Source organism: Hemicordylus capensis, chromosome 1, assembly GCF_027244095.1.
Source record: "Hemicordylus capensis ecotype Gifberg chromosome 1, rHemCap1.1.pri, whole genome shotgun sequence".
Taxonomy (NCBI): Eukaryota; Metazoa; Chordata; class Lepidosauria; order Squamata; family Cordylidae; genus Hemicordylus; species Hemicordylus capensis.
In genome coordinates, this window is record NC_069657.1 from 442,861,629 (window position 1) to 442,871,637 (window position 10,009).

At 50.4% G+C, this 10,009-nt stretch overlaps 2 protein-coding genes across 10 annotated transcripts in view; one reads left to right on the top strand and one right to left on the bottom strand.

Moving 5' to 3' along the window:
• The window catches only part of MTIF2 (mitochondrial translational initiation factor 2), a 42,071-nt gene extending 36,655 nt beyond the window's left edge, over positions 1 to 5,416 (bottom strand). For 2 of the 9 annotated variants that reach the window (XM_053246096.1, XM_053246039.1), the window contains exon 1: positions 4,091 to 4,222. In XM_053246096.1, the coding sequence (XP_053102071.1) occupies positions 4,091 to 4,096 (6 nt within the window). In that variant the 5' untranslated portion in view covers positions 4,097 to 4,222. Of the gene's footprint in view, positions 1 to 3,516; positions 3,532 to 4,090; positions 4,223 to 4,435; positions 4,567 to 5,238 lie in introns of those variants that run through there. The other 7 variants (XM_053246011.1, XM_053246029.1, XM_053246078.1 and 4 more) reach the window with 7 other exon arrangements.
• LOC128323310 (prolyl-tRNA synthetase associated domain-containing protein 1-like) lies at positions 4,930 to 7,615 on the top strand. The gene is made up of 2 exons (XM_053246177.1): positions 4,930 to 5,062; positions 7,098 to 7,615. Exons 1-2 carry the CDS (start codon positions 4,961 to 4,963, stop codon positions 7,533 to 7,535), a joined length of 540 nt encoding a protein of 179 aa, XP_053102152.1. The 5' UTR covers positions 4,930 to 4,960; the 3' UTR covers positions 7,536 to 7,615.
• Positions 7,616 to 10,009: the final 2,394 nt, after the last annotated feature.

Below are 10,009 nucleotides of genomic sequence, written 5' to 3' on the forward strand. Positions count from 1 at the left end.
CTTGAGAAGCCGAGCCTGACCAGATCAATACATCATCCAGATAGGGATATGAATGAATCCCTTCCTGTCTGATGTGGGTGATGACAGCCACCATCAGTTTTGTGAATACCTGAGGAGCTGATGACAGGCCGAACAGAAGGGCCCTCTACTGGTAGAACCTGTGATTGTACTAAAACCGCAGGCAGCGGTGAAAAAACGGGTGGATCGGAACGTGCAGATAGGCCTCTGACAAATCGAGTGAGGCCAACCAATCCCCTGGGAGCACCACAGATTTTATGGTCCTGAGGAATTCCATTTTGAATGTTTGTTTCTGCACATACCGACTCAGCCGCTTTAAATCCAGTACCGCTCTCCAGGAGTCGTCCTTCTTCGGGGGGGGGGGGATAACAGGGGGAAAACACCTTCCGGTGTCTCCATCATGGGGACCAGTTCTATGGCATGGATGTTCAGAAGATGATCTATGGCCACTTCCATCAATTCCCTCTTGGAATTGCTTTTTGATATTGGCGTTTCGAAAAAGAAGTTGGGGGGAGCTGTGGAAAAATCTATACAGTACCCTTGGGAAACTGTTCGGAGTACCCAATGGTCCAAGATCGTGTGCCCTCATGTCCGGGCAAATGCCCGTAGTCTGCCCCCCACTGGAGGAGAGTCATTGCTTACGGTTACTCCAGTCCTGAGGCCTGGCGAAGGTTCCTGCTCTGCCCTTGCTAGGACTTCTGGTCCTGGCATTCCAGGGCTAACGCCAGGTCTGTTTGTACTGATTCCCTCATAAGTCTCGGTCTCTGAACACCTCACGGAAACCCAAAGTGTTGGGACGACTGAATGACCTGTATGGGCGAAAGGAACTCTAAAAACTGCCTCCTCCTTGAAAAGGCCTCCTTGAGTCCCCATGCCCCACCGGCATTGCTTTTTTCTTATCTTGGGTCTCAACCTTCAGACAAAGAAGATGGGCTAGGCCTCCTCCCATGACGCCGCTTCCTAGAGCGTCTATCAGAGTAAATGTGTTCCCCCAACAGAACTGAGTGCCTGTCTGGACTGGAGTCTGGGGACAAAGAAAAAGATGGTGTTCCGCCCTACGAGAGGGTGCTGGGATCAAATTAGTCTGTCAAGTGCCCCCGGACACAGATTCCGATAAAGCAGACCACCCCAAAATAGTTGACACCATGGCTAAACACCAGGGGCGTAGCAAGGTTGGAGGGGGCCCAGAGACAAGATTTTAAAATGGGCCCCTCGCTGATATACACACACAAACACATTTCACAATATATAGTGCACTCACATCCCCATTATGAATATGGTGAAAATCTAGTTCACATTGAATCTAGTTTTTTTACTCTCTGCTCCTGCTGATCTCCAAGAGACTCAACATAATTCATAGGGGGTGCAATATGGGCGGGTGGGGAGTTATGTGATGGGCCCTCGAGGCAGTGGGGCCCCAAGACGACTGCCTCCCCTTGCCTAATGGTAGTTACGCCCCTGCTAAACACTGTTTTTCACTTTTTAAAAAAAATAAAATGTCCCAGCCAGTGTAAATCCTTAACTGAGAGTTGCTCACCATCCAGTCCTGTAATGCCTGCCAATCCATCACCTGCATCTCTTGTCGTGGGGCACTCTAAAGCAGCCATCGTGGTCCCAAACTGTGTAGCACTTGTCAAAACCAAGCCCAGCTGCAATGACAAGGGCTAACGACGAGGAAAGGGCTGGCTGCGGCAGGCTGATCATGCCAGGGATGGTGCTCGGCAAAATGGTGGCCGCAATTTCGGCAGGAAAATCCGACATAGCCTTTCCAGGTGGCTGCTCCCTCATGGCCCTGATCTGAAGTCGCTCGCATAGCGATGCCAGAGGAGCCTTTCTTTCCTTTTTAGTTTGGCACCGTCCGCCCCCTTCAAATGTTTTGATTTTTGGGGCGCTTTAGCATGCCCAGTTTGGGGCCACAAGCCTTCCGGCTTCCCCCCCACCGGGCTACTGCCGGGACCGGCGCTCCATTTTTCACTGCAATTCCTGCCCTCAAAGAGGCTATTGGGGTATCAGAAAGAGGGCCCTCCGAGAGGGATCCTCTGAGCATATCGCCGGTATGCGCAATCTCCATTGCCGAGATATATGTCGTGTGAGAGGGAAGGGAATAGGCAAAAAATGTGAACGGGCTAACAGAGGATTAACGAACAGTGGGGAGAAGCGGGGGAGGAGGGAAAGTAAGGGGACCAGGTTCAGGCCACACAGATTGCAAAGAACACTAGGAAGGCTTAGCAGAACACTCACAACTGGTCATGGCGATTCCCTTCCCCACCTCGCACACAGAGAAACACAGAATAGCAAAGCTGAGAAATCTCAAAAAACAAAGCTGTACTGTCCCAGAGCAAGACAGGACCAGAACTGGGGCAGAGAAGGCGGAGCAGAAGGAATAGAGGACGTACTAAATTTTCACTGGCCCTGTCTCAGAGCATGCAGAGCTTGACAACCCATCCCCATACCTTGGAAAAAGTAAAATCTCTAGATCATGAACAGCAAAACTCCACACAACAGGAATTAAACAGAAGAAGGGCAAGAGGGCGAGACTTCCAGGAAGTCACAAGTCCTCCTGGCTCCTCTTCAAGTATTAGGTAGGGAAAAGGGGAAGGGGGGGAAAACTCTTGCTGGCAACATTTTCCAGCATCTATAGTGAGCTGATCTACTACTATTACTGGGAGCTTTGCCGAGCTTTGCAGAGCCGCAGCGGGGAAGGGGTGGCAGGGAGGGAACCTGCCGCCCCAATTACTCTACTACTTACGGCGCCAAGCAGGAAAGCAGAGGGAGGGGTAAGTAAACCCTCCCGCCGCTCTTAAAGCAACCCCCCACCCCAGTGCCGGACCACAGTGTGGCGGTTCCGTGCACACTCCTAACTATAATAGGGCAAGGGGAGACAGTTGTCTGGGGGCCTACTGCAGCAAGTCACATGACTGACTCCCCCAGCCACATAGCTGCCCAGGCTTCCTTCAGTTGTGTTTATCCTCCAAAACTGATGTGAGTATTAAGACCTGGAGCTACCAGAACAGCACATCTTTCTCTAGTACCATCAAATGACTTGCATCGTCCACAATTTACAAAACCTTTTAAAATGTAATTTAGAATGATGTTCTGTTGTGCACATTACACACACACGATTTCTTTACTTCATGAGCTGAGCTTCAGTGAGGGGGGGCCCATTTTAAAATCTTGTCTCTGGGCCCACTCCAACCTTGCTACGCCCCACCTCTCCTAGTCCATGTGAGAGGAGATAGGACTGCAGACAAACACCATTTTCTGGCTAAACATTCTTTGAGGGGGGGGGGGGGAAGCCCAGCAAGCAACTGGAGAAAAACATTAAAAAAGGAACAGAAGGAGTAGGAAAGCGAGATACTAGATCTTTTTATATAACTGGTTTGAGAGAACTGGAAGTTTGTCTATAGGAGGAGGAGGGAGAGAGGGGACAGCAGTCTCCCCCAAGTCCTTCTTGACAAACTCCTTGCCTCTTTGCTTTTTCTTTTTCCAAACACTTACTATTTCCCCCTTTCTCTCGTTTTACATTGTCTTGGCTTTAAAACGACTAGGAGCTCCCAGCAGCCTCTTCTCACATCTCCCGTTTCCAAAGCAGCTCGGCCTGGGAAATATTTCTCGGGGGGTGGGGCGGTTCTCGGTGTTTTAGGGAAAGGGGGTAGAAATGCTACCGAATAGGAGGAAAGAAAGGAGAGCGAGAGGAAGCGTCTCAAGCTTTTTCTTACCCCCTGAAGATGACCTGATGGGAGCTGAGAGAAATGAAGGAATTGGGGGAAAATACTCTACACAGAGATTGCAAAAGCTGCAGTGTAAATAAAGAGAGCAAACACTTAAGAATTGGTTGGGAACAAAACCAGCCAGGAAGAGGAGGAAGAAAAGTGTTTTTGCTGGTCAGTCAACTCGCGAGCGGCTGCTGGGATAAGGTCATTGTTGCAAAAATAAACTAATTTGAAACTAACCCCAGTGAATGAACTCAGTCGGAGGGGAAACAGAAATGGGGTGGGGTTGGGGTGGGAGGCAAGGGAGAGAAGCGACTACAGACACCCCCCCGTTTCAACCTTCTGTTGCTCAAACATACCAGCATGAAATCCACGTTTTAAGCCGGGAAAGGCCGCTGGACGGAAGGAGCTGCGGGAGAGCCAGCCAATCAGGCGGCGGCGGCTGCTGCGTGCTGGGGCCGTGACAAGGCAGGGGGCCGGTACAGAAAGCGCAGGATGGGTGGATAACGCATCCCTCCCCTTGCTCAGGAGTGGGCCATGTGGGCGTGTCGTGGCTCGTTTTGAAGCCCATTAACCCTCGAAGATGCCCCTTCTGGAAGAGGCCAATCTGGCCAATGGCTTGAGCCCGCCCACCAGAGCAGCAGGAACATGCATGGAAATATTAGCCTAAAATAGGTAGCGAGGAGGAACGGAAGGAGAAGAACCTTTGGTGCTTTTCGAGCTTGGTGGGTAGAGCGGACGGAGCGGTGCCCCTGATGCGCCCCTCAAGCTCGTCGCCGCAGCTGCAGCTCCTCCTCCCTCGTCGTCCTCCTCCCTTCCCCTCGTAGCGTGCGTGCAGCAGCGCTGGATCCTCCTGCTGCTCTCGGTCACGCGGTCGGCTGTCGCAACCTGCACGGCTGCGCAGCGCACTCCCGGGGAGCGTTGGGAGGCCCGGTCCTAAGAGCGCCTCCGCTTGCGATTGCAAAAAGCCTTCGGACGCCGCGGAGACGGAAGTCCCACGCCCAGGGGCCGAGAAGAACCACCGGACTCTCAAAGCGAGCCTCGCCTCGCCGCTTTGCTAGCAGCAAGCCGCAGCTTCGGAACCAGGGAACTTGCCGGCTCCCCCTGTTCCCAGAAAGGCAGGCAGGCGGAGCCTCTCCTGTCCTGTCCCCCTCCCGCGCCGCGCCGGCGGACCAGCTGACAGCCTCCGATGTGAAGGCCGGCGCCGAGGAGGATCGCCCCTGCCGGACATGGCTGACCGGCAGCAGCAGCAGGACGCCGCGCTTCGGGGGGAGTTGGAGGAGCGCCTGCGAGGCCTGGGCATCCAAGCGCTGACCGTGGAGCACCCCGAAGTGAGCGGACTCGGAGGCGCAGCCTGGGAGGTGGCGGCGGCTTCTAAGGGTCCCTGAGAAGCTTTTCCTGGAGATTTCCAGTAATCCCCCCCCCCAAAAAAAGCTTCTTACAATATCTAGCCATTAAACTCCCCAGAATGGCTTCCACTAGGCTCCTGGAGGGTTGGCAGCCCCACCTGAATGCAGAGGCGGCGAGTAGGCAAAGAGGGCACTTGCCACCCCGTGGCTGCGGATGGCTTCCTCCAGTTCGCGCGTCTTTCCCTTCCGGCTTCCAGAGGGGGGGCTCGCGCTTCCTTGCGGGTGCTGCTTGGAGCAGCAGGGGCTGACCCCCCCCCCCATCTGCGTGCACATTGCTGATTTTTTATCATCTGGACGCCTTGGCGGAGGAGAACGGCCCTCTGGACATGCTCAGAGGCATTTCCTGCAGGCTTTGCTTCTGGCGTTGTTAGCGGGGACTGGGCTAACAGGTGCAGGAGAGGAATTCGATAGGCAAACCAGCGCTGTGTGTGGGGAGCGGGGGGCGGGCGTAGCTATAATTGAAGGAAAGGGTTCAAAGAACACCTGCCTCCAGCTGCATCCCTCCCTGTTTTCTTCATTATCTCCCTCAGTCTGGGGGGCCGCCAGAAAGAGGGATGAACACGGCCCCCTCTCCCCTAGCTTCGCCCCTTGCCCTTGTGTCCGTCCTTGCACAGCAGTGAAGAGGGGGGAAACCGTGTTGAATGTCTGGTTGTGCTATAGCTGTTAATCTAAAGCACAAGAGCCATGCCGGAAGTCAGGCCCTAGAATGGAGCAGGTGTTCTGGGTCTTGTATCAGTTTGGCTTCCTAGAATGAAGAACTGGCACACACAACCAGTGTTCCCTCTAGCAGGGATTTCCAGGTGTTGATTACAACTCCCAGAATTTCCAGCAGCAAAGGCTTTGGCTTGGGAATTATGGGAGTTGTAGTCAGCATGGGAGTTGTGGGAGTTGTAGTCAACAAAGCTGCAAAGGCTTTGGCTTGGGCATTATGGGAGTTGTAGTCAACATCATCCAATAACCCCTGTTAGAGGGAACACTGCACACAACTGTCTTTGGGAGTGCGCCATGAAACTGCAAAGCAGACTTCTGGCCCATCTAACCCAAGGTTGTCTGCCTAGTTGGCAGCAGCTCTTCTGGGTCTTGGGTAAGGGACCTTTAGCCTTGCTGTTGCTTGAGATTATTTGACTCTATTTGCCAAGGATTGAACCGGGGATTCTTGTCCTTGCAGAGCAGGTGCTCTGCCATTGAGGGCCAAGTTACATTTACATTAGTGATGAGCTTGCCCGAGCATCAGTGTTCTAATTCTTTTCATCTGTGTGAGGAGTAAATTTTGTTCTGGGCCACCCTGAGAGGGATCAAAAATCGCATTAGCGTGTGCACATGCATGCCTTAGAGGGAACACCGCCTAGCATGTGTAGTTTTCCTTTCCTCTCAGTTCAGGATGATGATAGCAGCAGAAGGGCTTGCTTGTCCCTCAGCCTGAATGGAGGAAGGAGGAAGACATTGCAACCCCTTCTCACTTCCTGCTCTGTGTTTTATTGTATTTCCTTGTCTGCCAATGTGGAACAAAGATGGGGAATATTGCCTTGTTTCCTCCTTGAGGATCAAAGCTAGAGATGCTTCAAGAATGCAGGTGCTGTGGATAGTATTACAATGCACCAGGGAGAAATCCATCTGTGGCAAGCAGTTGTTAATGCCACACCTGTTGAATTTCTGCCTGTAGATTTACTAGACTATGTGGCATTTTTGGGAAACACGGTTGGGTAGATCTTATTTATTTACATTTACATTAGATGCATCACCTGAAATTATTCAGGTACATCTGTACTAAATGATCTGAGAAGCTGTGTCTGCTGAATTTTTTTAGCTCCATCATGGAACTCAAGGTGGCATCCATTGGGTTCCACAGTGATCTTCCATCCAGGCATTAACCAGACCTGAGCTTACTTAGCTTTAGTAAGGTGACTGTATCATGTGCCCTCAGCCCATAATGTTGTTTTCCAATGATCTTTTGTAGGTGTTCACAGTTGAAGAAATGATGCCCCATGTACAACATCTGGAAGGTGCTCACAGCAAAAACCTTTTCCTTAAAGACAAGAAGAAAAAAGGTTTCTGGTTGGTGACCGTTCTGCATGACCGGCAAATCGATTTAAACGGCTTGGCGAAGAAACTGGGCGTTGGAAGTGGGAACCTGCGCTTTGCTGATGAGGCAGCCATGTTGGATAAGCTAAAAGTTGGTCAGGGCTGTGCGACTCCTTTAGCTCTTTTCTGTGACCAGGGTGATGTGAAGTTTGTATTGGATGCTGGCTTTCTGGAGGGAAGTCACAAGAAGTTGTATTTTCACCCAATGACTAACTCGGCAACCATGGGACTACATCCAGAGGACTTCCTAAAGTTTCTGAAGTCCACAGGACATGAACCCATAATTGTGCATTTTGATGAAAGCGACAAGTAGCTTAGTTGTACACCACCATTTTTGTATGTTTTGTTCTGTGGCAATTGTGTTAAATGCAATAAAACAGTTGTCCTATTAAATATTTGTCTATATTGTAGAGAGAGAAGCCCTATTGCATGCTGTGGTTCAATACACGAACAATCTGTGTACAGAACATAAGAACAGCCCTGCTGGATCATGCCCAAGGCTCATAAGAAACATAAGAACAGCCCTGCTGGATCAGGCTCAAGGCCCATCTAGTCCAGCATCCTGTTTCGCACAGTGGCCCACCAGATGCCACTGGAAGCCACAGGCAGGAGTTGAGGGCATGCCCTCTCTCCTGCTATTACTCCCCTGCAACAGGTACTCAGAGGCATTCTGCCTCTGAGGCTGGAGGTGGCCTATAGGACTCTGACTAATAGCAATTGATAGATCTCTCTATGAAGTTATCCAAAGCCCTCTTAAAGCCATCCAGGTTGTTGGCCGTCACCACATCCTGTGGCAGAGAGTTCCACAAGTGGATCACACGTTGTGTGAAAAAGTACTTCCGTTTGTTGGTCCTAGACCTCCTGGCAATCAATTTCATGGAGTGACCCCTGGTTCTAGTGTTGTGTGAGAGGGAAAAGAATATCTTTCTCTCCACTTTCTCCACACCATGCATGATTTTATAGACCTCCATCATGTCTCCCCGCAGTCGTCTTTTTTCTAAACTAAAAAGCCTCAGGTGTTGTAGTCTTGCCTTGTAAGAAAGGTGGCTCATCTTGTCCAGCATCCTGTTTCGCATAGTGGCCCACCAGATGCTGCTGGAAGCCACAGGCAGGAGTTGAGGGCATGCCCTCTCTCCTGCTGTTACTCCCCTGCAACTGGTACTCAGAGGCATCCTGCCTCTGAGGCTGGAGGTGGCCTATAGGACTCTGACTAATAGCAATTGATAGATCTCTCCTCTATGAAGTTATCCAAAGCCCTCTTAAAGCCATCCAGGTTGTTGGCTGTCACCACATCTCGTGGCAGAGAATTCCACAAGTTGATTATGTGTTGTGTGAAAAAGTACTTGTTTCTTGGTCCTAGATTTCCTGGCACTCAATTTCATGGGATGACCCCTGGTTCTAGTGTTATGGGAGAGGGAAAAGAATTTCTCTCTATCCACTTTCTCCACACCATGCATGATTTTATAGACCTCTATCATGTCTCCCTGCAGTCTTTTTACTAAACTAAAAAGCCCCAGGTGTTGTAGCCTTGCTTCATAAGGAAGGTGCTCTAGGCCCCTGATCATCTTGGTTGCCCTCTTCTGCACCTTTTCCAGTACAACAATGTCCTTTTTTAGATGTGGTGACCAGAATTGTACACAGTACTCCAAGTGTGGTCACACCATAGTTTTGTATAAGGGCATTATAATATTAGCAGTTTTATTTGCAATCCCCTTCCTAATGATCCCTAGCATGGAATTGGCCTGTTTTACAGCTGCTGCATATTGAGTTGACACTTTCAACAAGCTGTCCACCATGACCCCAAGATCCCTCTCCTGGTTAGTCACCAACAGCTCAGATCCCATCAGCATATACTTGAAGTATACAGTGTATACATATACACATCTGGACACACAGGTACTCACACATTAGCCTCATTCAGATGTTATAAAATCGCCCCGCTGTAGCCATGTGCAGTGGGGCAAAGGGGGAGGAAGTCCTACTCCCCATGTGTCCATCAGCAATGTGCTTGATCCAGTCTTGTAATCATGGAAGTGCCTGCCATACATATTGGGTTTTTCTCTCTTCAGACAAGCCCCACTGTAAGTGCGAGTAGTGGGATTCACTGCTGATTGATGCGGTGGGGGGTGGGACTTCCCCTTCACCCTGCTGCACATGGCTACAGCAGAATGATTTTATAATAGCTGAATGAGGCTATTATTGAATGTATGAACAGCAGTACACTACTTAGCAGTGTCTTGAAGGGTCTATAGTACTCAGGTTCACTTTCAAAATGACTGCCTTTACACAAAATATCTGTATGAGTACAGACACCCAAATGCACACATAATAGGGCTATACTGTTTCAACATTGCAGACGATCTTTTTTAGTTGAATATTATAACTCTAGCTTTGGGACGTGTTTGATAATGCTTGTTCCCAGCTGCACCAGTCTATGTGAGACAGCCATAGATCAGTAGTAGAGTACAGTACATGTTTTTGCGTGTATAAGACCCAGATTAAATTCCTAGCAACCAAGGTTGGCAGATGCCCCTCATTCAAAAGCATCAAAAGGGCCTTGGGCCTGATCCCGCAGGGCTGTTCTTATCATGGCTCTAGCCAGTGTATTGGGTATGAGAAGAACTAGCAAAATGCCAATTATTGGCGGCTGGTGTATGTTTGGAGGAAAGACTTTTATGTTGCAAGGCTTCCAGGGAGTCAATGAGGGCTGCCCGACACAGTACCAGTCTGGAGGGAGTCCGCACCAGATTGTAGCCTCTCAGTGCAGTTCTTTGGTTCCCCCCATAG

Excerpts from the sequence above, each read along its gene's own strand:
- LOC128323310 (XM_053246177.1), top strand. The coding sequence starts at position 4,961 with ATGGCTGACCGGCAGCAGCAGCAGGACGCCGCGCTTCGGGGGGAGTTG. Across the intron at positions 5,063-7,097 it reads TGACCGTGGAGCACCCCGAA|GTGTTCACAGTTGAAGAAAT; the intron begins GTGAGCGGACTC and ends GATCTTTTGTAG.